Genomic DNA, 27,729 nt, shown 5'->3' with positions numbered 1-27,729 from the left:
AGGCGGGTAGTTTCCTAACCATCGTTCCTGGAGAGTTACACCAGTACTAGACTACCTTCCTCCGCGCTAAACTACCAAAGCATCTCCTGGGGATCGAACCCACGCCAGATCTTTATTTCAAACTAACAATAAAAGGTGTAGTATAAAAATTATACACATGAACACCAGTACAGGTGTAATAATTTTTTACAGTCTACCAGTTTTGGTCAAAAGATAGACCTTTATCAGTTATTTCAAATTAAGAATTTCGTAATGATTTTTATAAATTAAAATTGTGTGACAGCATGGTATATCTCTTATAGCCTTATAATGGCATATTGTTTCTGTAAATGGGTGAGTCACAAGTCCTGCTTTTAAGTTGGTGATAGGCAAGAGATTTACAAAAATCTTTGATTTCTGCCAAGTGTTTATTATAATATTGAAATAAAATACTGTGTAAAGAAAGCAAGAAAAAATACATTTTTCAATATTTAATTTCTTTAAACTCAAACATATGTATGTATCTATACATACAGGTAAAATACATCAATGCATAACATCTGTGTAACTTTTTTGTATGCATTATTTCAGACATCAGATAATATTAAATAACTAAATGACATAAGTTCCACAGACAATTTCTTCCATTTTAATTTCATATCTTATGAAGTTACAGTATAAAAGTGTATCAAATTTTTAATCATGGATTTATTCAGGCATCCATTTTTCCACCTGAGCATTCCTGTAACAGATGAAATTTTGTCTAAATCATCCAATTCTCAACCTTTTTATTTGATACTGTTTTGTTCCAATGATTCTAGGTCCTTTGAAAGCTGTAATATTTGGTAATAAAGCCGGTGTCCTTAACTGCATTCCACGCCCACCTGGCGTATACGCCCTGAATACAGCAGAAACATTCCAGTCATATGCAGAAAATGAAAGCCATCCTGGGGAGAGAAAAGACTTGTCATTCAATCGCTCTTGTTGTTTATGCCGTTTTATAAACAGAAGTACCCTTGTTGTTTCATTTGTAACCCTAACATAGATATTTTGGTGAATAGTAAGTACTTAACACTATGTTGAAACTGGCTGCCAGTACAGACGGGAATTACTAGCTCGAGGGTAACTGTTCACGGCGATAAAAAGGCACTGCTGAGTTTCCGCTTAACAGTTAGCCTGAAGCTAGATATTCTGGTCTCTACTGACAGCCAGTGTTTGAATCCTTTTCTTGTGAAAACTGATATTCTCATTTCGCACTTTTTTCTTATAGTAGCTTATGAACTTACAACTTCATTCATAACGATAAAATGATGTCATCCTAAGAACGCAATTCAATCATAAAAGATGCATGGCAATGATATCATTGTCATCAAAATGTCTGACATGGGGGTGCACCAATGTAAATGGTAGAAAATACTGTCTAATATATGCAAGAATAATTGAATGTTCTCACGAATACCTTTTTTACTCAAAAGAACAATTTTTTTAGATTCACAAATCTTGAAACACTCTGCATCAACAAATGCACAATGTACAGCCATGTAGGTGAAATGAACATCCTAATTAAAACGATCTGTTAATATATCTATTCTAATGCAAATATTTAATTACATATAAAACGCACTTATCACTATAGGGTTAGGAAAGAAGGGATAGCCTATTGAACAAAATTTCTGTATCTTTCATATATGATTCTTAGGTGTACTTAACACTTTGACAAAATTTGTCCATGCAGCCTGGCCACGTTTCAATGATTTTCAATCAGTATGTGGACAGCTGTATTTTAGCTATCCGGTATCCGAAATCCTTGTAAATGACAATACAATTGTTTATCACAATAAACCGCGGCGCAGGAGTGTAATAAAGCCATTTAATAGAAACGATATTACACTAGACGATATTACACTAGTGTAATAACACTTTGACGTCACGTCATTTGCACTATAAACATAGCGTTAAAGCGCGCTAATGTTAGCGTTACACTATAGGCGCGTCAAAGAAAAATGACTCTTGTTAACAGTTTACCGTTCTTATTTTATATATGTGATAAATAGAATATTATATTCGTGCACACTCAATACTAAATTTATTGAACGAGTTGAATAAAAAAATATTATGCTCGCCTCTAACACCGCCAGAGGCGAGCATAATATTTTTTTATTCAACTCGTTCAATAAATTTAGTATTAAACCTACACTCATTCAATATCCTCTATATAATAATATATGAGCTGTGTCATGACAAAACCAACATAATGGGTTTGCGACCAGCATGTATCCAGACCAGCCTGCGTATCCGCGCAGTCTGATCAGGATCCATGCTGTTTGCTTACAGACCCTATAACAAGTAGAGAAACTGAAAGCAAACAGCATAGATCCAGATCAGATTGTTGGGATGCGCAGGCTGGTCTGGATCCATGCTGGTCTCAAACCCATTACGTTAGTTTTGTCATGACGCGGCTCATATATACTTTAACTTACCAAGAGAAGAGAGTTGAAGATCTGTTGTGGCCATCTTAGGCTCTTCCATTTCTATATGAAATTCTCTAGCACTCAAACTTGGTAACCTGTCCAACCTTTTAGAATCACCTATAGGTAACTGAAATAAATCAAATGTTGACAGTTTTTAACACATTTTTGGTCACATCCCAGTGGTTGGTACACCCAACTGGCTTTCCTGGATAACTAGTCAGTATTTAATATGGATGGCAATTTTACCTATTTTTTATATTTGAATGTTTGAATTCCATTGTTAGAGTGTTCATAAACCATGAAACCATTTGTATGTTATAGAATCAGTGTTGACCTTTGAGGTCCAATGAATTAGATTTGTCAAAGAAACATTGAGATAATTTTGGACAGGCTATGTCTACCCTTTATCACCACATAACTGTTAATCTTTATCACTATTTATATCTGTCAGATACTTAATCACATTATAAACTATATGATACTCTCTATCACTGCATAAGTTATAAAATACTCTTTATCAACACATAGGGGCGTCGGTGGCCGAGTGGTTAAGGTTGTTGACTTCTAACCACTTGCCCCTCACTGCTTTGGATTCTTTGGTTATGGAATGTCTGTGGTTCTACTCAGGTTCCCATAAATGCCTGAAATAATGTATGGAAGGGCACCTGAGGTCTTCCTTCAACCAGTAAAGCTGGAATGTTGCCATATGACCTATAATGTGTCGCTGTGACGTAAAACCCAATTAAACAAACAAACAAATTATCATCACAAAAGTGTTATCACTGTATAAACTATCAGATTCTCTATCACATTATAAACTATATGATACTCTCGATCACTACATAAAGTATAAAATACTATTAATCACTGCATAATTTATAAAATACTCTCTGCATAATTTATAAAGTGTTCAATTACTACATAAACTTTATGACACATTCTATCACTACATAAAGTATAAAATACTCTTTATCACCACATAATCTGTAAAATACTCTCGTTTAGAGTAAAACAATTTTGAAAAAACTAAAATTATCAATTCAAGTACTTACACCGAGAACTTCTGTCCCAACATTCTCTGTGTAGAACTGGTCAGCATCACAATTCTGTATAACATGGACTGGCAAAAAATGATTGGTGTGTACTGTAACAAATGTTCTTGGCTTTCCCTAAAACAAACAATTTACATGCAGTGACCCTTAAATAATGAATTTAATCCAATTTCTCGACTGTCAAAGCATCTGAATACATGAGGTTAGGACTAAGTTTACTCAACAACTGGCTGTAAAATGAGAGAATGCAAATATTAGCTATTTAATGTAAGATTATACCCTGTAAAACTGCCAAAAATTTGTCTTACAGGCCCAACATTTCTTCCTAAAATTCTTTTAAGCCAAGCAGAGACTGCACTCTACTTTTCTTATTTCTTATGTCAGAACATCACAAGAGGCAGAATATTGTAGGAAAGAATACTCTATGAAAACATTTTTTTCTTGCACAAAATACAAGTCAAATTACATATTTGACATTGATGATCAGGGTTATTCAAATGTCAAGGTCACATTTGAATGTTCTTTTATCCAAGAATGAATCAAATCAACCAATAAATAACAAAGTTATGAAAATTTAAGTAAATTTCAGTAATTTGATCTTGAGAGTAAAGGTCAAATAAAGATTTCAGTAATTTGACCTTGAGAGTAAAGGTCAAATAAAGTCTGTCATATCAGAATTAATCAACATGTTGATCTTATTGTCTTTTGTTTACAGTGACTCTATGTGGCACTTTGCCGGAAAGTTGTTATCAGCCTGCTTAACACTAGCACATGCAAAAACTGATCAATATCATTACAATTCACATCTTGAAAAAGCTAGCTGTAAAGTGTGATTTGGTTTTTAACATTAATTTGTTAATTTTATGATAACAAATTAAGTATAATTTGTACAAACACAGTTTACTGAAATTCAAAATTTGCTGTTTTTCAGTCAAGTAAATTAATTCTGTACCTAAACAATGAAAGACTAGAAATGTGTCCATAGGACACGGGTGCCCCCACCGCGCCACTGTTCTGTCAATCTTTTTACTAAGTCAAGGGAAATAACTCTACAAATACTGGATAAATCCACAAGCCAAACCCCAAGTGCAGATCTAAATATGCTGAGCAACCTGCCCGTAAGGTTTAATGAATATGTCAAATCCTTTTTGAGTAACTAGCAACACAAGTTGAAAATTGCAAAAATTTTCTAAGTGAAGGGCAATAACTCTAAAACTACTAAATAAATCCAGACGAAAATACCTGGTGCACAACTGCACATGCTGATCAATATTCCTGTAAAGTTAAATGACTCTAGGTCAAATACTTTTTGAGTTACGTGCGACACAAGTTGAAAATTGCAAAATTTTACTAAGTCAAGAGCAATAACTCTGAAAATACTAAAAATATCCAGATGAAAATTCCCAGGTGCACAACTACACATGCTGATCAACATTCCTGTAAAGTTTCATGACTCTAGGTCAAATACTTTTTGAGTTACGTGCGACACAAGTTGAAAATTGCAAAATTTTACTAAGTCAAGGGCAATAACTCTGAAAATACTAAAAATATCCAGACGAAAATACCCAGGCGCACAACTACACATGCTGATCAACATTCGTGTAAAGTTTCATGACTCTAGGTCAAATACTTTTTGAGTTACATGCGACACAAGTTGAAAATTGCAAAATTTTACTAAGTCAAGGGCAATTACTCTAAAAATGCTACAAATATCCACACAAAAATACCCAGGTGCACAACTACACATGCTGATCAACATTCCTGTAAAGTTTCATGACTCTAGGTCAAATACTTTTTGAGTTACATGCGACACAAGTTGAAAATTGCAAAATTTTACTAAGTCAAGGGCAATAACTCTGAAAATACTAAAAATATCCAGACGAAAATACCCAGGCGCACAACTACACATGCTGATCAACATTCGTGTAAAGTTTCATGACTCTAGGTCAAATACTTTTGAGTTACATGCGACACAAGTTGAAAATTGCAAAATTTTACTAAGTCAAGGGCAATTACTCTAAAAATACTACAAATATCCACACAAAAATACCCAGGTGCACAAACTACACATGCTGATCAACATTCCTGTAAAGTTTCATGACTCTAGGTCAAATACTTTTTGAGTTACATGCGACACAAGTTGAAAAATTGCAAAATTTTACTAAGTCAAGGGCAATAAACTCTGAAAATACTAAAAATATCCAGACGAAAATACCCAGGTGCACAACTACACATGCTGATCAACATTCCTGTAAAGTTTCATGACTCTAGGTCAAATACTTTTTGAGTTACGTGCGACACAAGTTGAAAATTGCAAAATTTTACTAAGTCAAGGGCAATAACTCTGAAAATACTAAAAATATCCAGACGAAAATACCCCAGGTGCACAACTACACATGCTGATCAACATTCGTGTAAAGTTTCATGACTCTAGGTCAAATACTTTTTTGAGTTACATGCGACACAAGTTGAAAATTTGCAAAATTTTACTAAGTCAAGGGCAATAACTCTAAAAAATACTACAAATATCCACAAAAAATACCCAGGTGCACAACTAGACATGCTGATCAACATTCCTGTAAAGTTTCATGACTCTAGGTCGAATACTTTTTGAGTTACGTGCGACACAAGTTGAAAATTGCAAAATTTTACTAAGTCAAGGGCAATAACTCTGAAAATACTAAAAATATCCAGACGAAAATACCCAGGTGCACAACTACACATGCTGATCAACATTCGTGTAAAGTTTCATGATTCTAGGTCAAATACTTTTTGAGTTACGTGCGACACGAAAGTGAACGGACAGACGGAAGGACGGACGGACAAGGGTAAATCTAAATACCCGCCACTAACGTGGGGGCACAAAAATGAACAAAGCATATTTTTACATCAACTTAGATGCAAGAATTTCAAATATGTTAAGTTGTTAAAATTAAACTTACTTCTAGGTAGTCAAGCCTTGCAAGTCCTGTCACAAACATAACATCTCCAGGTTTCATGACAAAAACCCGTGGACGGATCATCTGCATATTTAGAATCGTCTTCAATTCCTCACCTTCTAATTTATTAATAAGCTTCAAAATAGAAAAATATAAGTATTTTCAGTTGCATACAGTCAAACCTGAGAACACAGGCCACAAAAAGAAGAGACAAATAATGGTCTATAGACAGTTGGTCATTACTTACAGGTTATACATGTATTATTCCATTTTATCAATGAAGGGTTATCAAGAGTGGCCTTTAATTGCAGGGTTATCTTTTTTCAGAGGTGGTCTTCAACGTAAGTTTGAATGTAATGGATGGGGCACTTCATACTTTTGTAACAGCTTTTTTCTGTTTCATTTATCTGTTTGTCTATTGTTTCAGTGTCAAGAGTTTTGTTGAGGAAGGTTAAGCATGTGTTGATAACTGTTCACCATTTCAAAGTCAACAAATTATTTGTTAATTGGTATATATTTGAATATGATGCAAGTTTTCCTATTGTGCAAGTTTTCACAATTGTAGCTACAATCTGCCCAGCAAAATTTTTTTTCTTCCCTTTTTTGTGCTTGGTTTTAAAATCATGCAAATCAGCCTGCTATTTTCAAGCTATACTAGTGGAGGAAGACCTCAAGTAATTGACTAAGTTATTAACTCATTACAGGTACAACTGGGCATCCAAGTAGAAACACTACCTACTGTAAGTTTACTGTATGTCAGCTTCTTTGCATGAAAGATGTCTTAGTCCCTTGTGGGACTTGAATCTAACAGCTCCAAAGTTAGCAACCTCCACCACTGTGACATGATGGACAGGGCAGTGATTGCAAGATGCTGTTTTTGATGATATTTAAATATTACTCCTCATGTGCTCCTCTTTATATTATATGAGACACAAACAGGCCCCAGGGTAGATCCACTGTCCTTTACTCTAGCAGATTAACAGCTAGCTTCCAAACATGAAAGAATTCTAATAGTTTTTGTATGGATTTAAAGCAATAGGAATCATGAGTCAGCAGCCTTAACCAATCAGCCGAAGGCAAGTTTTCCTGTATGTTCAAGTTTTTTCCTAAATATACAAGTTTTTCTTATATGTACAAGTTTTATTCTAAATGTACAAGTTTGTCCTATATGTACATATTTTTCCTTTATCATTATGTACAAGTTTTTCCTATATGTACAAGTTATTTCCTAAATGTACAACTTTTTCCTAAATGTACAAGTTTTTTCCCTTAATGTACAAGTTTTTCTATATGTATAAGTTTTTTCCTATATTTACAAGTTTTTCCTATATGTACAAGCTTCTTCTATATGTACAAGATTTTTCCTATATACATGTACCTGAATTTACAAGGTTTTCCTATATTTACAAGTTTTTCCTATATGTACAAGTTTTCCTATATGTACAAGTTTTCCTATATTTTCAAGTTTTTCCTATATTTACAAGTTTTTCCTATATTTACAAGTTTTACTATATGCACAAGTTTTTCTATATTTTTAAGTTTTTTTCTATATTTACAGGTTTTTCCTATATTTACAAGTTTTTCCTATATGCACAAGTTTTATCCTATATGCCCAAGTTTTTTCTATATGTACAAGTAACATAATGTTATGTTTAATCAGTCATTTGAAAACTGGTAACTTTGAATTTCAACTGTTCAAATTGCCTCCCTTTACAGACAGGTATAATTTCTTCTTTATTTAAAATATCATAGAGCTTGACCTTATGTCTGACTAAGTCATGACAACCAGAAACACACACTTACCTGATTCTCATTAATAAGGCCAGGAGTATCACATGTCCATCTGGCCTCTGGAAACTTTTCCTCAAGAACAGTCTTACGTAGACTCAATACATTTCCCTTTTCAAAACCTGTTTCTTCCTTCAACTCCTCATCAGCTATGTATTAACAAAATAATCAAATTAAACATGGTGCATTTGTAATACATAAATATCCCTGCCCCAAAGAATGATTTAACATGTATATATACAAAATGTAATAGTCATAATTAGCCTGGAATCCAGTTTGTCAATTTTTTATGTGCTTCTGTTCGGCAAATTGACACTATCAAAAACACGAAATATCACATTTGTTATGAATAAGAATAAACTTTCCAAGGCTGAATCCCAGGGTAAGTCAAAATGAAAGAAATTCAATGTTCTATATCATTGATTTTGGGAAAATATCAAAGTTTAATAGTTATTTTTCAACAATTTTGTCACTTGGGAAAAATCATAATTATATATGAGCCGCGTCACGACAAAACCAACATAGTACGTTTGCGACCAGCATGGATCCAGACCAGCCTGCACACCCGCACAGTCTGATCAGGATCCATGCTGTTCGCTATCAGTTTCTCTACTTGTAAAAGGGTTTGTAAGTGAACAGCATAGATCCTGATCAGACTGCACGGATGTGGAGGCTGGTCTGGATCCATGCTGGTTGCAAAAGCATTACGTTGGTTTTGTCATGCTCATTTTGCATGTATTCTGTGGGGAAAAAAAACAAAGCATGCTCTTATGGGAGAGGACATTCATAAGCTTTCATAGCTTTATGCAAAATCCGAAAATGTATAAATATTGTTCATCATTCAAAATGTAAATATATCGAATAAAAATGTTTAAAGCAAACAAGAGGGCCACGATGGCCCTGAAGTCGCTCACCTGTTTTTTAAAAGAACATTTTTTTAAAGTTTTTACTATACACATATAGTTAAATACAATGACACCCTGGGGCGGGACCAATTTTGACCCCAGAGCTTTTATTTGAACAATCTTGGTAGACACTCATTAGAAGATGTTTCATGCTTAATATCTTAGCTCTAGCTCTTTGGGTTCTTTAAAAGAAGATTTTTTTAAGTTTTTTACTATATGCATATAGGGAAAAATAGGGAAAATCAATGACCCCCTGGGGCGGGGCTAATTTTGACCCCAGAGCTTTTATTTGAACAAACTTGGTAGACACTCATTAGAAAATGTTTCATGCTAAATATCTTAGCTCTAGCTCTTTGGGTTCTTTAAAAGATTTTTTTTTAAGTTTTTACTATATGCATATAGGGAAAATCAATGACCCCCTGGGGTGGGGCCAATTTTGACCCCAGGGATTTTATTTGAACAAACTTGGTAGACACCCATTAGAAGATGTTTCATGCTAAATATCTTAGCTCTAGCTCTTTGGGTTTTTTAGAAGAACATTTTTTAAGTTTTTACTATATGCATATAGGGAAAATCAATGACCCCCTGGGGCGGGGCCAATTTTGACCCCAGGGCTTTTATTTACACAATCTTGGTAGACACTTATTAGAAGATGCTTCATGCCAAATATCTTAGCTCTTGCTCTTTGGGTTCTTTAAAAGAAATTTTTTAAAGTTTTTACTATATGCATATAGGGAAAATCAATGACCCCCTGGGGCGGGGCTAATTTTGACCCAGGGCTTTTATTTGAACAAACTTAGTAGACACCGATTAGAAGATGTTTGATGCTAAATATCTTAGCTCTAGCTTTTTGGGTTCTTTAAAAGAACATTTTTTTAAGTTTTTACTATATGCATATAGGGAAAATCAATGACCCCCCAGGGGCGGGGCCAATTTTGACCCCAGGGCTTTTATTTGAACAAACTTGGTAGACATCTATTAGAACATGTTTCATGACAAATATCTAAGCTCTAGCTCTTTGGGTTTTTTAGAAGAAGATTTTTTAAGTTTTTACTATATGCATATAGGGAAAATCAATGACCCCCTGGGGCGGGGCCAATTTTGACCCCAGGGATTTTATTTGAACAATCTTGGTAGACACTCATTAGAAGATGTTTCATGCTTAATATCTTAGCTCTAGCTCTTTGGGTACTTTAAAAGAAGATTTTTTTAAGTTTTTACTATATGCATATAGGGAAAATCAATGACCCCCTGGGGCGGGGCCAATTTTGACCCCAGGGATTTTATTTGAACAATCTTTATAGACACTCACTAGAAGATGTTTCATGCCAAATATCTAAGCTCTTGCTCTTTGTGTTTTCTAGAAGAAGATGTTTAAAGTTTTTTCTTTTGGTTGCCATGGCAACCAGAGTTCTGCATGGAATGGAATTCTTTGAACAACTTTGTTAAGGCTTCACACAAGGAATATCCCTGTGAAGTTTCATTATGATCTGCCTTATGGTTTCAGAGGAGATGTCGTTTGAAAAGTGTGAACGGACAACGTACGACGGACGACGGACGAAGAGTGATCCTAATAGCTCACCCTGAGCTTATGCTCAGGTGAGCTAAAAAGCATGAATGCGAAGGCTGGCCTGGCTCTATATGGGTCAAAAAGACTCGTCACTTTCTGTCCAAGATTTTTAGGCTAACTGTATTAAAGTTCAAGTATGAGTACTATCAAACCTACCTGCATTAAATGTGTAAGTTGAGAAGCTTTGACCAGTTGATGAATATCTTTTATTTTCTTCCTCTATGATCTCTTCACTGCGGAATTCCGTCTTACCAACATGACCTGTGTTTTAAACATACAACATGTATAAAACAAGATTGCATTTGAGAAAAATGCTATGCCACCGCAATAAAACAACACTAAATAGTAGTGTAGGAACAGATTTTTTTGTTTCTATACAATTGAAAATTGTCATAATGCATATCTAATTCTTATTATCAGATTAGTGGTTAAATCTATTGTTAACTCAATAAAAGATCAGAGTAGGAATATATCAATGCACTTGAGTCTAGTGAATTTGGTGGTGAAGGTCATATTTCACACAGCCTAAAATTTCATGACTGCATCAAAGGACAACATGTAATACACTTTGTCAAAATCTAGGTCAGCTGATATCAAAGTTCACTTTTAATTTTGACACTAGAGGCAAAATTTGAACAACTTTGGTAGAGTACCTATATATGATATCATTTAACAAATATTAAAGCTCTAAGCCTTGTACCTTCAGACAATAAGATTTTTTTGATTTTTTACTATATGTATATATTGAAAATCAATGACCCCGAGGCGGGGGCAATTTTGACCCCAGGGCTATAATTTGAACAATCTTGGTAACGGTCTATCAGACAATGCCTTATGCAAAAAATCTAAGCTCTAGGCCTTTTGGGTCTTTACAAGAAGTTATTTTAAGTTTTTACTATATGTACATATAGTGAAAATCAATGACCCCCGGGGCGGGGCCGATTTTAACCCCAGGGTTATAATTTGAATAATCTTGGTAGAGGTCTACCAGACAATGCCTTATGCAAAATATCTAAGCTCTAGGCCTTTTGGGTCTTTACAAGAAGTTATTTTAAGTTTTTACTATATGTACATATAGTGAAAATCAATGACCCCCGGGGCGGGGCCAATTTTGACCCCAGGGTTATAATTTGAACAATCTTGGTAGAGGTCTATCAGACAATGCCTAATGCAAAATATCTAAGCTCTAGGCCTTTTGGGTCTTTACAAGAAGATTTTTAAAATTTATTCTTATAATTCCTTTTGGTTGCCATGGCAACCAGATTTCTGCATGGAATGAAATTCTTTGAACAACTTTGGAAGCCCTTCACCCAAGGATCAATCCTGCCAAGTTTGGTTGAAATTGGACAAGTGGTTTTTCACAAGAAGATTTTCTAAGTTCACTATATAATCTATATAACACACACACACACACACACACACACAAAGTTCACAAACAAACACACACACAGGTGAATCGCTATATGCCACCGCATCGCAGATGCTGCGGTGGCATAAAAAAATAAGCTGATATCTAGCAATTTTTTGAATTTAGGAAATTAAAAATTAATATGTGTTCTTTAAAGTGACATTATGCTAATTTTTTCACTGTCTATCTGAGATAATTAAGTTCCGTATTTCAAAAGATTGACAATTTAGTATTATAATGGCAATTGAGCAGAGCAATAATTGAATTCATGACAATTGTTGAGGATGAAATATAAAACAGCCTGAAATAAAAAAGATTACTCATTGAACATAACCAATAATTAAATTTCTGGAGAATATTTATAGATATTTATGAGGGTCACCGTGGCTACTGATTATTCAGATGACAATTATAATTATGAAATTGAAAACAAATTGATGACAAAATGTAAATTTACTGTGAATTTTACCTGAACCCTCATCAATTACTCTTTGATAGGCATAATGTTACTTTAAAATTTTCAATCCAATAAAACAAAAAATTTGCATCTAGAGGTTTTGACTCCAGACGACCTTTGTTCCTCCATGTCTAAGATATTATTATCAAAATGAACTTTCTGGACTTTCACCTCTAGCATGTTAACACAGTTTTTTCCTTTAATCTCACATGGTGACCTAGCTTCTAACCCAAGATGACCCATTGGCAAGTCTGTCCAAGTTATTATTGACAAAGTTTAATGAAGATCCAAGTAAAACTTACGTTTGAGTCTTAACGAATAATGCCAAACAATAACACGCCCTAATAACTATCTTGAGTACATGTTCAGGTAAATTAAAGAAAAATATAAAATCAGCAATCACTATTACCAATAAGTATTCCATGCTCAGTACGGCCATGCTCCTTCAATTTCACTTTTTTTCTCGCCTGAAGGTCATGTAATCGTTTTTGATCAACCTTTAACCTCATATATCGGAGATGCAACCTCTCACTGCTAGGGCTAAAAATAGGGAACTTGATCAGATCCAATGTTGTACCTGTAAAATAAGAATATTTCTTAGTTAACTTTTGCCCAGAACAATTTATTTAACTGCACAATTATAGTCAATAAGGAATTTAAACATTACGACATGCAAAGTCTCTCCCTTGAATGCTATGAAAAGTAAATTTTTCTACCCGGCTTATCAAATATCTTTAAAATTTACTTGAGACAGGGCCATCACTAAGAAAATTTTGGTTTGCAGTTGCAAGACCCATCTTTTTACAATTAGTCAGAAGGTCAGGATTTTTTTAAAATTATTCTTATATTCAAGTTTTAATTCAAGCAAGCATATGATTATATTTTTGATCAAACAAAAAAATTTGCATGCTGGGTGAGTCAACAATTTTTTTTTGAGTTGCGCCAATTTCATTGAGTCGGTCCCGCAACTGCAAATGATCAGTTTTTTAGTTATAGTCCAGTCAAGGCAGTCATTTTTTGTTTAATCACATATAATGATTTTGAGGCCAAAATGCATTTTGTCCTCCAGCTGCTTCTTTATGACAACCCTGTGTACCATGAAATGTTTTATTAAAGATATTTCTGAAAATCAAAATCTTAATTGAAGTGTCGATATACTTAAACTGTTATACACATGTAATTACTTATTGAAAATAAGAGTAGTTCATCACAAAACATCTGGAGTAATGATTCTTTTTTTTATGTTGGCCAATTAGGTAATTATACATCTTTCACCTATACAATATAATTCAAAACTTAAAAGGCAGAAACATAAAATATTAACTGTACAAAAGTAATGCATGTTTTTTTCAATGTTGGCCAATCAAGTAACTGTATCACTTTCACATACTGTATTATACAACATACTTTTAAAGCTAAATGGAAGAAGTAATGTTTATTCACTTACCAGGCCATTTTGACACTGTTGCTCTCTGTACAATATCTCGACATGTGTGTTTACAATAATCAGATGCTAAGAAAGTGTTAAACAAGGTTGATTTTCCAGAATTTGTAGTTCCCACTAAGTACACATCACCTGTAAAAGAACAAGAAGTGTAAGGTTTTCTTGAAACTAAAACACAGATTTTAATCAGAATCTGTACCAAGAAATTTTCATCCTATCACCAGGGCCAGACATTAGGACCCAATTCCAAACAAGATATGTTTGTAAAACATGTATGCCCCCTATCAGCAGCCAATTAGTCATGTGATAAGGTTATAATGCATGACTTCTGACCCAGTGATCAAACAATTAATAAGGGTTATAAAGTATCTACTGGTCATGACTTTGACCCCTTGACCCAAAACTCAATAGGGTCATCTGCTGGTCATGACCAATCATCATACAAAGTTTGAAGTTCCTAGCCTAGGCGTTTTTTTAGTAAATTGATCAGAAACCGTTTTTACCTACAAGGTCAATGTGACCTTGACTTTGACCCCTTGTACCCCAAAATCAATAGGGTCATCTGCTGTCATGACCAATCACCAAGCCTAGGTTGAAGTTCCTAGGCCTAAGGTTCTCTTATTATTGATCGGAAACCCGTTTTAACATACAAGGTCAATGTGACCTTGACCTTTGACCCCAAAAATCAATAGGGGTCATCTGCTGGTCATGACCAATCAACATGCCAAGTTTGAAGTTCCTAGGACGAACGTTCTTTAGTTATTGATCAGAAAACTGTTTTTTACTTACAAGGTCATTGTGACCTTGAACTTTGACCCTTAATTCCAAAATCAATATGAGTAATCTGCTGGTCATGACAAATCACCATACCAAGTTTGAAGTTCCTAGGCCTAAGTGTTCTTGAGTTATTGATCAGAAACCGTTTTTACTTACAAGGTCAATGTGACCTTGACCTTTGACCCCTTCACCTAAAACTCAATAGGGTCCTGTCAGGGGGGGGGGGGGGGGGGGGGCCATCTGCTGGTTCATGACCAATCATCACACACAAAGGTTGAAGTTCCTTGGGCCAAAGCGTTTTTAGTAAATTGATCGGAAACCGTTTTTTACCTACAAGGTCAATGTGACCTTGACCTTTGACCCCTTGACCCCAAAATACAATAGGTCATCTGCTGGTCATGACCAATCACCATACCAAGTTTGAAGTTCCTAGGCCTTAGGGTTCTTTAGTTATTGATCGGAAACCGTTTTTACCTAAGAGGTCAATGTGACCTTGACCTTTGACCCTTTGACCCCAAAATCAATAGGGGTCATCTACTGATCATGACCAATCACCATCTCAAGTTTTGAAGTCCCTAGGTCTAAGGGTTCTTTCATTATTGATCGAAATCGTTTTTACCTACAAGGTCAATGTGACCTTGACCTTTGACCCCTTAACCCCAAAATCAATAGGGGTCATCTGATTGGTCATAACCAATCACCATACCAAGTTTGAAGTTCCTAGGCCTTAAGTTTTTTAGTTATTGATTGGAAACCGTTTTTACCTACAAGGTCAATGTGACCTTGACCTTTGACCCCTTTGACCCCAAAATCAATAGGGGTCATCTACTGATCATGACCAATCACCATACCAAGTGTGAAGTTCCTAGGCCTTAAGGTTCTTTAGTTATTGATCGGAAACCGTTTTTGCTTAAAAGGTCAATGTGACCTTGACCTTTGACCCCAAAATCAATAGGGGTCATCTACTGATCATGACCAATCACCATACCAAGTTTGAAAGTTCCTACCGCCTTAAGGTTTTTTAGTTATTGATCGGAAACCGTTTTTTGCTTTCAAGGTCAATGTGACCTTGAACTTTGACCCCTTGACCCCAAAATCAATAGGGGTCATCTACTGGTCATGACCAATCACCATACCAAGTTTGAAAGTTCCTAGGCCTTAAGGTTCTTTAGTTATTGATCGGAAACCGTTTTTGCTTTCAAGGTCAATGTGACCTTGAACTTTGACCCCTTGACCCCAAAATCAATAGGGGTCATCTACTGATCATGACCAATCACAATACCAAGTTTTGAAGTTCCTAGGCCTTAAGGTTCTTTAGTAATTGATCGGAAACCGTTTTTGCTTTCAAGGTCAATGTGACCTGACCTTTGACCCCTTGACCCCAAAATCAATAGGGGTCATCTACTGATCATGACCAATCACCATACCAAGTTTTGAAGTTCCTAGGCCTTAAGGTTCTTTAGTTATTGATCGGAAACCGTTTTTCTTGCTTACAAGGTCAATGTGACCTTGACCTTTGACCCCTTGACCCCAAAATCAATAGGGGTCATCTTACTGATCATGACCAATCACCATACCAAGTTTGAAGTTCCTAGGCCTTAAGGTTCTTTAGTTATTGATCGGAAACCGTTTTTGCTTTCAAGGTCAATGTGACCTTGACCTTTGACCCCTTGACCCCAAAATCAATAGGGGTCATCTACTGGTCATGACCAATCACCATACCAAGTTTGAAGTTCCTAGGCCTAAGGGTTCTTTAGTTATCACTCGGAAACCATTTGGTCTACGGACCGACGGACCGACAAGTGCAAAGCAATATACCCCCTTTTCTTCGAAATGGGGGCATAATAAGAAGTCATATTCTTTTATCTAAATTTTAAAAAGCTTCCCTTAAAGGCACCACATTATCACAAGTTTCAACTTCTTGAGAAAAAATTAATTGTTTTGATTTGTTTCTTACAAGAAGTAATAAAATTACTAATTACACATACCAAAAACATGTCCATGTCTGATCAGTTTATTTATAAGCTCCTCAATACCATATCCAGTTTTAGCGCTCACTAAACATGTGTGGCGAATATTTGTTCCACATGGATTCAGCTCGGCTCTGCGACATTCTTGATTGAGACGGCTTAATATTCCATTCAAATAGCCTTTATAGTCTTTTGGTATCAAGTCTATTTTATTCCCTACGATAATTATTGGTCTACGTGTTCCGATGTCATGTAAGAACTCTGGTATAATACTATTAGCCATGTCTGTTACATCAATCACCATGACAATAAGAGCTCTCTCCTTTTTAATCTTTTTTATTATCTGCTTATAAGTCGTTTTATCTATATCCAATTTGATGATGTCATTTGAACTAGACATAATAGTACATCTCTTACACAACAAAGTCGCTAACTGCTCGGTCTTCTTCCCTTTAAACTGTTGCTGAGGAATATAACCTGGTAACGATGGATTATTGCAATGGAGAAATGCACCACAACCGCCACATGGTACCGTAGAAGCCATGTGCTGCTCGTCCGGCGTACCAATCAAAACTTTTTTAGCAGCATGATAGGGTTCCTTGCTTTTCTCCCGCAATTCTTTCTGCATAATTTGATGTTTTAATTTTAAGGCCTTCAAATTTTCTATATCAAATCTAATAGTTTCTAAATTGTCTTCAAATATTTTTGAATTTTCATCTTTATTTTCGTAAGTAAAGTGCTGAAGAGCTATAGGCAAAGCTCTCTGCTTGGTTTTACTTTGTGTCTCAATAGGAGCCTCTCTGTCTCCATCTTTTCCTTTATTCCTTGACCTTCTATTGAAATGAGTACGAATACAAGGTTTGTCTGCAAGTGTTTTTGACACCACAGAAATTTGAAGTCTTCTGAAGGAATTTAAGCAATGCATACTTCATTACTTGTTAACTGAAATAGAAAGCACATCATTATCAACCATATATTTTAAACACAGAGACCATTGGCACCAAAATGCTAACCTAAGGACAGAATGGTAAAACATTTTCTAGTTATGAGCTTGACAAGCTTTAAGTGGACATTTTGCCTCCGTGACACAGATTTTAAGTGTATGACATCATAGCTTCCTCGTTATATTTAGATATACCTATAGCTCTGTGCCTTTAGTGTGAGCTTAACTGTACTAAAATATACATAGGCCTGGGGTGCCTTAAGGTAGTACAGTACCCAGGACACCAATAATCCACCAGGGCTCTCAGTAGGGTCAGAATAACTTCAAAGATCTTTGGTCAAAATTTTCATGAGGCAAATCAGTTTTTTCTTGTGTCATTTGACTTCATGAATCATTTTCATGTTACAATAAAGGTAAAGCAGATAACTGAATGGGAAGTCATTTTGGGTGGGTTGATAATATTTAACATGGAAAAAGGCCTAGCTATATTCCTTAGAATTACAGACAGGGCGGACTGTGAGACAGGGCGGACCGTACCAGGGCAGACCGTGACTCGAGACTAGGTGAACCATATTTTGGGACAAGGCGGACCGGCACTTGAGACGAGGCGGACCGTGATTTAAAAACATATTTATATGTGGACTAATGTAATAAAAGTATTAAATCATGATGTTTTTGTTTTGTATTAATATTTGAGTGCAAATATAAAAGTAAAAATATAAAATACAGTAAGTTTTAAAAGTTCCTGGATGTGTCTTATTGTTTAATTCTATTTCAGTGTTCTTTTTATTTTATTTTGTATCTGTGCTTATTATGTAAATTTTATTAAAATTTACATATAGTTTTGTTCTTTAAATATGTCACTTCAATTTTTGTTATTGGGTTGTATTGCAAATAATTTTAATGTGATGTAATTTGTTATCATTGTTATTTTGTGTACTGTATAACAAAATATAAATGTTTCTTTATGTGTCTTATTGTTTAATAAATTTAATCAATTTGAGCAGCGTAATATCGCCTTACACAAACAATGACATTGTAATATCCTGATAATTGATCAATTATCACCTGCGTAAGTTGACGCAGTTACAAATAATTTCTTGAAAAAAAAAGTATTAAACTACTCTAATAAATATGTTACATAGAAAGATTTAGATTGAAATATTATAAATCAGTTAGAATACCAAAATTTGTATATCCCAGCATGAATTTAAAGCCCCCATCGCGTATTTTCAATTTATTAAAGTAACATTATTACAGGAGTACATTTTCAAGAAAGTTATTTTGAAATTATATGTTGCTTAACGAAGTTTTTCTCATCTATAATGTGTAATGTAATTTTGGTAATAAAATATTTATTTTCATGTGTTTTTATTCTATAAAAGTTGTAAGTATATTTTTCCAGTTTATATCAATAACGAAGTTATAAAACGTGTTATGTAATTTTGTTAATAAAATATCTGGTTTACGTGTGTTTTTTTTTCCTCAATAAAAGCTTTATTCAGTGGAATTTATTTATGTAATTAACAAATGAAATATATAATATAAAAAAGTTTTCCATCAACAATTTAAAAACAGGTGGAAACATTAAGTTTGTATTTGAACACGTGGCGAATCGTTATTTAACTGTGGTGAATCGTTATTACTCTGTGTCGAATCGTTATGTGGCGAATCGTTAGTGTGGCGAATTGTTACATTACCGTCTCACAGTCCGATCCCTGTCCTGCAGGCATTCCTTATACAAGGGAGATAGATAGATAGGGTTTTTGTCCACCTGGTTATTTTCATGTGAGGGCTTTTGTCCACACGGTCATTTTCACAGGAGGGATTTTGTCAAGACAGAAAGGCTTTTGCTTTATTCTTATCAGAATTTGACAGTTGACAATTTGTCAAAACTGCTCTGACTAAAGTCATATAATCCCCCCCCCCAGGTTATGATAAGAAGCTCGCAACCAATAACTTGTCTGTTGATGGCCGCTGCACAATCCTCCCCTTTTTGGGGATGGGAGTGGAGGCATAGAAAATGAAATTATTTTAGAATATGAACGCTTTAAGCAATATTTATTCAATTTTCGAGAAAAACAGATACCTCGCGAAAATATGTTACATGTTATAAACGGTGCGGGTGCAATAATATTCTCGTAATATTTGCTCTAAAAAATGTGGTTTGCATGAAATTTTGTGAATGACATGACTTTGTTCACCTTCAGTTCTAGCCTCAAATTAATGTTGATGATTTTTTACATGAAAAAAAAGAGACATCTTTGAAATTTAATAATAATATTTCATCAGCGACATTCGGCAAAGTCAAAAACGTCCCGCATGTGTTACATAAACATGGCAGCCCCCACGAGTTTACGGTCAATCTCAAAGTTATCTAGATTTTCAAGAAAATTGTTGTTTAACAACAATTTGAGCCAGAAAAGGTACTGTTATTCATTGGAATTTTTTGTTTTTATTTCATTTCTAACGTCCATAGTGAATGCAAAAATTTATAGTTTAAACTGTCTTTCTCTGAAAATTTCTGATTTGAAATGTGAACTTAAAAATTTGACATTGGGCATTGTAAATGTCAGAGACATAGATCTATGTTTCTGTAAATGTTTTTTTTAACCTGTGACTGTCAGATGATAGTTAATATAAACACAAAGGACAAAGCTCAATTATTCAATCTTTAAAAGGTTCATATGGCACACAATTACAATTATTTTTTTACAACATTTTTCACACCAGATGACTAACCCTTGTACAGGCTGGTGAAAATGCCCGATCGGGGATATGTCGCGGGACCGGCCTTTGACTTCCCGTATTAAATCCAAGTATATTGAATAAAAATTAACACAGACACTTGGAGTATGGACCCCGCCCTTCTCCGCCCCTGAATATTAAAAACTTAAAGTATTGTTTATTACAAGAATAAGTTTTAAATTTGTGCTTATTAGTCGCCGGTAGAAACCGGCGACTATATTTGTAACAGTTTAATATTATACCTATGGTAGGAGAAGGCATTAATTTCTGTAAATAAAAGCATTATAATTACTGAACAATTAAAGACTACAATTGTTTTCAGTAATCACAAAAATTCAAACATACAATAACGTTGCTAAATGAAATGAAATATTCAAATATTGACATCGTAAAAAGCAACATTACAATTTTTATAAAATGAATTAACGACGTATCCCTATGGACCAGTCATTGAATTTAGGGATGCTTTTACTTTTTTTTTAAAGTGTCAAGCGTTGAAATTTTATAATAAATAAATCATGCATGATATTTGAAATGGCACTTTTAAATTATCTGGTTGTTTGTATCTTTTGAGACCTATTCTATTTTTTTATCTTATTTATTATAAACAGTTTCTCCCAGCATCACGTGACTACACGTTGTATGTTATTGTTATAAAATCTATTAATAGTAACAAATTGCTGATAAGACAGACAAACAGATGGTTGGCAGCTGATAAAGTGCAAAAGTAGTTTTGAATGAAAAATCGGGTCGGAATCGTATTGGATACAAAGAGAAAACTAATAAACCATCTTTGTGTTGATAGTTTATCGCACTGAAAGGCAATTAAACGTTAACTATATCGTATGTAACGGCAGGAATATTGATTTCAGCCAAATAATATATTTTTTCGATAGTGCATATTAAGAATAATTTTTTTATGCAGACACCACTTTTACAGTAGAATTGCATTGTTTTATAAATGCAGTAATTAATCATATATATTTTCATAGTCACTTTGCAAATATACGATGATCGGTAATAATTTGTCGGTAATTATCGGATGCTGAAGAAAACCATACGGAGTTCAAATATATGGTACAGCGGTATATGTATAAAGTAGAATTATAATCATATCATTTGCTTTACAAGCATCGATGACAAGGTGTTAGATTTTAAGTTAGTTTCAAATTGAAGACTGTATAGGTTCGATAAAGTGATTTTTTATGTTTTCTTTTATAATAATTTTTGTATTTTGCAAAACTTGACCGTTTATCAAAATTATGAAATAAAAAGTGCTAGAAATGAAACACACGATTTATCAACTTATGTTTCATAAAGTTAAACGATATAATAAAAATCAATTTATGAAAACTACACACAGGATTTGTCCGAGTTTCGAACTTGCGCCTACTACATGTAGGTTACAACTTCGTCATACTTACCACTAGGCCATCGAGCAGTATTAATTGATATAATTATACATGTAATTATACTAAAAAATAAAATCGTTAACATTAACCATAATAAGTTATGTAAGCAAACGGAACAGCTCCCGAAAATTATTGAGTCTCGGGTAAATATTGCCAAACAATAATTGCTTATTTAATAATGATAACAGTTTTTTGACAAAATTGCTAAGCAAGTTTGCTTCAAATATGATGTTTTATTATAACATATATAACATAAATTTATTGCATAAAACTCTCAGCAAGAAAGATATAATTGTGACAAGTAAATGAAAACGTGTTTATGAATAAACATTACTCAACTTATTGTTCCTCTTTTCTTTATACTCGAACCATTAAACTGATATTTTCTTTTATTTATGATAATACAATCATATTTCTATCCGGCGACTTGATGCTTTAGCATCAAAATCTCTACTTGTATTAGTATGAGACGGTTAAGTGTCTAACACATGATTGAACAAGTTTGAATAGAATTTCATAACCTTTTAAAAAAGTCAATTTTTTTCCAATGCTTCAATTTCCTGAAGATACCAAGCTTCGAAATGTAAACACAACTGACCTACATATATTTCAGGTATTTATGTTATCGCATGCCATTTATTTCTGATGTAAATCAGTCGATGCATATATTCCTTTAATAAATAACTGCATGTTATTATCAGATCGTACCTTTCTTCCAAGCTTTGCACATTTAATTATATTTTCATAACTGAGTCACATGCTTCTTTACGAATTCATGACCACTGGAATGTTTCCCGTAAATTACAGCGGGAAAATCGCTGGGAAAAAGAAATTCAATTGCAACTACTCGGCCCTTTCCGTCAGTCTTCTTGATTTGGTTTCTGTACTGATTAGGGGAAGTAACCGCTGCGAGGTTTTGGTTCTCGGCATGAAAATGAAAGCGCAAAACAGTGCCGAAACTCATTCCAGTCATCTCACATCAAAGGAAAGCGTACGTTGTTATCTTCATGAAATTATGATATTCTAGGGACTTTTTTAAACGTGGTTAAAATAGGGGAAAACATGTTTTATGTTCAAGACATGTGACCAGGTCGTAATAATATGCAAAAATATTTTGACGTACGGTTTGCACGATAAAAATAGGCATGGTGTATACAAGTGCGGATCAAGAAGGGGAGCCACGCACATTACCCCAAGCGTCTGTGAAAATTAAAGGTACTGGCGCAATAACTTTGAGCAAAATGAAGATGTTAGACACATTTCTGTTAAGAATTTTACATTGCAACATATTTTTTAAGGACTTCAAAAATTTGTGTCATATAAACATGAAAAAAGGGGAAATAATTCTCACAAAAGTGACAGTAACCAATTATTTGTCTTTCTGTTTATGTCATATATTATGCTCATTAAACAAACAAAGTTTAAAAGAAATATTTTTATTATTTTTCTAGAAAGATGAGTTTTTATACATAAGCCCGATTGGGCGTTGTAACTATGTATCCCATAGGGGTGAAAAAGAATTGTGTTTTTAAGACACAAAATCACAATTATTTTTCACCCCCACATGACAAGGGACACATGGATACAAGGGTTACAGTTTACACACAGTTACAGTGGGATACAGTTATGACCATTAAGGGATAGTTCATTCCATCCCTCGATTGTACGTGGTATATGCTACATTTCTTTAAAGGGATACTCAGGCAAATTAATGACAAAAATATTAAAATGATCAAATCACATTAAAATGACATTTCTTAAAAGTCCAAGCATGAATTTTTGTATAAATTCTATATTTTGAGTTTGAAGTATAAATATATCTATATATTTTGAATGAACTTAGACACCAACAGAATCAATGAGTAGTTTTAAAACATGTCATGTGACTTAAACAAACCCTAGAAGTTACAGTAACATACATTGTGGATATTTAATGATTGAACATGTCTAAGTCATATACACCACTCTCAAACGTGTTTCCTGTCCACATTAACTAATTTGCTTGCCTTGTGTTTACCAACTTGCTCGGCAATATTAACAACTTTTGATTTAAATGAAGCGATGTAAAATCAATGCATTGGTAGCTTTTGCTCCATGATCCAGCAGTTAAATTTCATGCACTGCTTAACCTCATCGTTATGTATACTGTTATTATACATTGTCTACACATTTATAGATCAATTACGTCACCGAGCCACCTGTGAGACAGATAAACATGACTGAGGTCACGTAGACCATAAACTGATGCTGTTTACATGAATTAATCTGGCATAGCTTGATTTGAATCGTTCTAGACCGAATTTTGGATTTAGGAAAAACTATTTTTTAAAAAACCCTTTAGAAAATGTTACGCCCCCAGGGGCATTTAATAGGAATTTTACGGTATTTAAAAATTATATCAGAACAAGTAGTTCAAATTGAAAGACAGACAAGTCCTTTAAGACAATTAACTGTTGGTTAAAAGCGTTAAAACAGAACCAAATGACTGTGTAACATGATATTAAGAGACCTGAGTTTATTATGATTGCTGTACTGCTGCTATCTGTCAAAAATAAGGGAAGTAATAGGCCTTTTTAGCCATTTTGGGTAACACAGTTTGGGAAATTTTGCATTGTAAAATAAATTGATTGTTAAAGATAATGGGTACTTTTTGGAACCTACTTTTATGCATTTTTAGTGCAGTATTTTGAATTATGTGACCAATAAGTATGGTCTGGTAATCTTGCCCTTGGTGAAACTGGGAAAAGTAATTAGTAAATTTGCAATGTCTTAAGACAAACAAAAATTTTTACAGTTACAGCTTTGAAATTAAGTGCACCATGAAACTGGAATGCTAAAGTTTGAGGAATTAGCATGGAAAACCCCACATTTGCTGGTTTCTGATAACCTCTATAAATTTCTAAACTTCTTATTTTAGTAATGAGTTATTTTTCAAATTTCAGACATGGTTTGTATTCATTTTCTACTGTGACTGAGAACAAGCAAGCAGCTGATAAACCAGAATCATCACAAGAACCTGAAAGTAAAGAAAAGGAAGCACAGGTTCCCTCTGGACCCACTGAGCTGGAGGAAAAATTGACAAAAGAAAATGAGAAACTACAAGGTGATTTGAAGGAAATGAAGGTAAATGTGCTAAATGCACAAATGAACTTTAAATAGACATATATCTAAAAAAACAATTATGATTAGGCACAGATTGTTTGTAGGCACTGTGTACTCAATTTTGCCACTGTTCAAAAAGATTTATATTAATAACCAAACTAAATTTTTGTTTTTTGCTTAACATAGAAGCAGTACATTAGGAATCACAACTTTGGTTTTTATTTACATTTGTGTATAAACAGACACAAAAAACAATGATTATGCATATGATATTCATTAATCTTTTTATATTCGAAATGATATAGAATTGAAATTTGTTCATTAAACCATATTTATACTGAAAGAAAATATTTAGCCGAACTACTGGTCCCCTAAATAGTGTTTATCATGAATAGGGAAACAAAGAGATTTGTTAATCTGGCCTTACCATACAAAGATACATGATGTATTTCTTTTCATTTTGGTGGCCTAGACAAGAGGCATGCCAATTTAAGATAGGGAATTGTTTGGTTTGTAGATAATTATACATGTACATGTAATTATATTTTATGAAGTCAGTTTCTATATGCATGCCTGATTTAAATGGTACAAGTTTGTGCAAAGATTTGTTAAAGGGCTGATTAGCTACAATGTATGTGTACTAGGAAAGGTGCATAGCGTTCACCTGTGTTTTTACCTGGTATTTTATCATTATGAACGCATTATTTTTGGAAGCTGATACTCTTCTACATATAACCCAAACTTAAGTGTCAATTAATATTTGTTCAAATGTAGATTGAATTACATGTATATTTTAGAAAAGTAGAACTTTTTTACAGTTTCAAGCAGTGCCTCTGAGTTTCAATGTAAGCATAAAGGATAACTGAACTTTTTGTGCCCCCACGTTAGTTGCGGGAATTTAGATTTACCCTTGTCCGTTCGTCCGTCCGTTCACTTTTGTGTCACACGTAACTCAAAAAGTATTTGACCTAGAGTCATGAAACTTTACAGGAATGCTGATCAGCATGTGTAGTTGTGCACCTGGGTATTTTCGTCTGGATATTTTTAGTATTCTCAGAGTTATTGCCCTTGACTTAGTAAAATTTTGCAATTTTCAACTTGTGTCACACGTAACTCAAAAAGTATTTGACCTAGAGTCATGAAACTTTACAGGAATGTTGATCAGCATGTGTAGTTGTGCACCTGGATATTTTCGTCTGGATATTTTAAGTATTTTCAGAGTTATTGCCCTTCACTTAGTAAAATTTTGCAATTTTCAACATGTGTCGCATGTAACTCAAAAAGTATTTGACCTAGAGTCATGTAACTTTACAGGAATATTGATCAGCATATACAGTTGTGCACCAGGTATTTTCATCTGGATTTGTTTAGTATTTTTAGAGTTATTGCCCTTCACTTAGAATTTTTTTTCAATTTTCAACTTGTGTCGCAAGTTACTGAAAAAGGATTTGACATATTCATTCAACCTTACGGGCAGGTTGCTCAGCATATTTAGATTTGAACCTGGGGTTTCGCTTGTGGATTTATCCAGTATTTGTAGAGTTATTTCACTTGACTTAGTAAAAAGATTGGCAGAACAGTGGCGCGGTGGGGGCACCCGTGTCCTATGGACACATTTCTTGTTATTTCTGCAATCAACTTGGGGCTATTGTCATAATTAATATGTTAAACTGTCTTAAATTTCACTAGAAAATCTTATATTTGCTAAAATATGAAAATTCATTTTTTAGGAGAAATACATGCGTGCACTGGCGGAAACTGAAAATGTTCGTAAACGAATGAAAAAACAAGTTGACGAGACAAAGGTGTTTGGAATTCAAGGTTTCTGTAAAGATCTCCTGGAAGTTGCAGATATATTAAATCAAGCAATGGACAGTGTACCTAAAGATGAATTAGATAAAAACGTACACCTCAAGTCACTTTTTGAAGGTCTTACAATGACAAACAAACAAATGGTTAAAGTATTTGGTAAGCACGGACTAACAAAAATCGAACCCAGAGTTGGTGACAAATTTGATCCGTTTTGTCACGAGGCGCTCTTCCAGGTGCCGGTTCAAGGTGATAACAAGCCAGGCTGCATTGCGGATGTGCAGAAAAGCGGTTACCAGCTTCATGATAGGACTGTTAGACCAGCAATTGTAGGCGTGTTCAAATCATGATGCAGAATGCGACGGAGTTGAGAGAAAACAATCAGAACAAAGTGTACAATTAAATTCAGATGCCAATTTAAAGTTATTTAGTTACTGTTATGGTAATTCAGTTACTGTTATGGTAAAAATACTTGCTACACGAAGAACGAAAGGAATAAGGGAGAAATGAAATAAAAGTAATTTTTTGTGATTAATATATTTCTAAAAAGTGTGCTTAATTATAATATTTTCAACAGACACAAGGTCACTGTTGTTGACATGGTTTTCACTATCCAAAATATGTAGATAGAATTACTTGTATAGATGTCTAAAAATGGTTGGACAGATAAAAGATGAAAAACTGAACTTGTAATTTAAACAGAATTGATTAAAAATGCAGACATTTCATATTGGAACAGTTCAAGGTATTCTGAGATTGTTATTAGAATCAACATGGATTAGGCAATATGCATTCAAACTGAACATTGTGGTGAATGTGTCCATTCCAGGAAATTAAGGGAACCAAAATATATTATTTGCATGAATATTCTTGCTTTATGAATGGAAAAGTTTATATTTAATGTTTGAACAGTGAAAAAATAAATATTCATTAGTTCATCGGAAAACTTCAACAA

General features: G+C 34.1%; 2 protein-coding genes across 3 annotated transcripts; one reads left to right on the top strand and one right to left on the bottom strand.

Moving 5' to 3' along the window:
* Nucleotides 1–674: 674 nt before the first annotated feature.
* LOC132735617 (nitric oxide-associated protein 1-like) lies at nt 675–20,038 on the bottom strand. 2 transcript variants are annotated; one of them, XM_060722597.1, is made up of 10 exons: nt 19,908–20,038; nt 16,779–17,702; nt 14,017–14,145; nt 12,979–13,146; nt 10,861–10,965; nt 8,245–8,378; nt 6,445–6,576; nt 3,503–3,619; nt 2,460–2,577; nt 675–926 (listed from the first exon to the last, which is right to left on the bottom strand). In XM_060722597.1, the coding sequence occupies exons 2-10, from the start codon at nt 17,683–17,685 to the stop codon at nt 748–750; spliced, it is 1,989 nt and encodes a 662-aa protein (XP_060578580.1). In that variant the 5' UTR covers nt 17,686–17,702; nt 19,908–20,038; the 3' UTR covers nt 675–747. The 2 variants fall into 2 exon arrangements, with proteins under 2 accessions (XP_060578580.1, XP_060578587.1); XM_060722604.1 differs by having other exon boundaries at nt 19,793–19,923.
* Nucleotides 19,997–27,729, top strand: LOC132735636 (grpE protein homolog 1, mitochondrial-like). Its single transcript, XM_060722615.1, has 3 exons — nt 19,997–20,129; nt 24,806–24,986; nt 26,696–27,729. Exons 1-3 carry the CDS (start codon nt 20,026–20,028, stop codon nt 27,122–27,124), a joined length of 714 nt encoding a protein of 237 aa, XP_060578598.1. The 5' UTR covers nt 19,997–20,025; the 3' UTR covers nt 27,125–27,729.

This window comes from Ruditapes philippinarum, unplaced genomic scaffold, assembly GCF_026571515.1.
Source record: "Ruditapes philippinarum isolate M1 unplaced genomic scaffold, ASM2657151v2 ctg760_1_1_1_1, whole genome shotgun sequence".
Lineage (NCBI taxonomy): Eukaryota > Metazoa > Mollusca > Bivalvia > Venerida > Veneridae > Ruditapes > Ruditapes philippinarum.
Note: the sequence above shows the minus strand (reverse complement) of the source record. Positions and strands in the feature narration are given on the sequence as shown.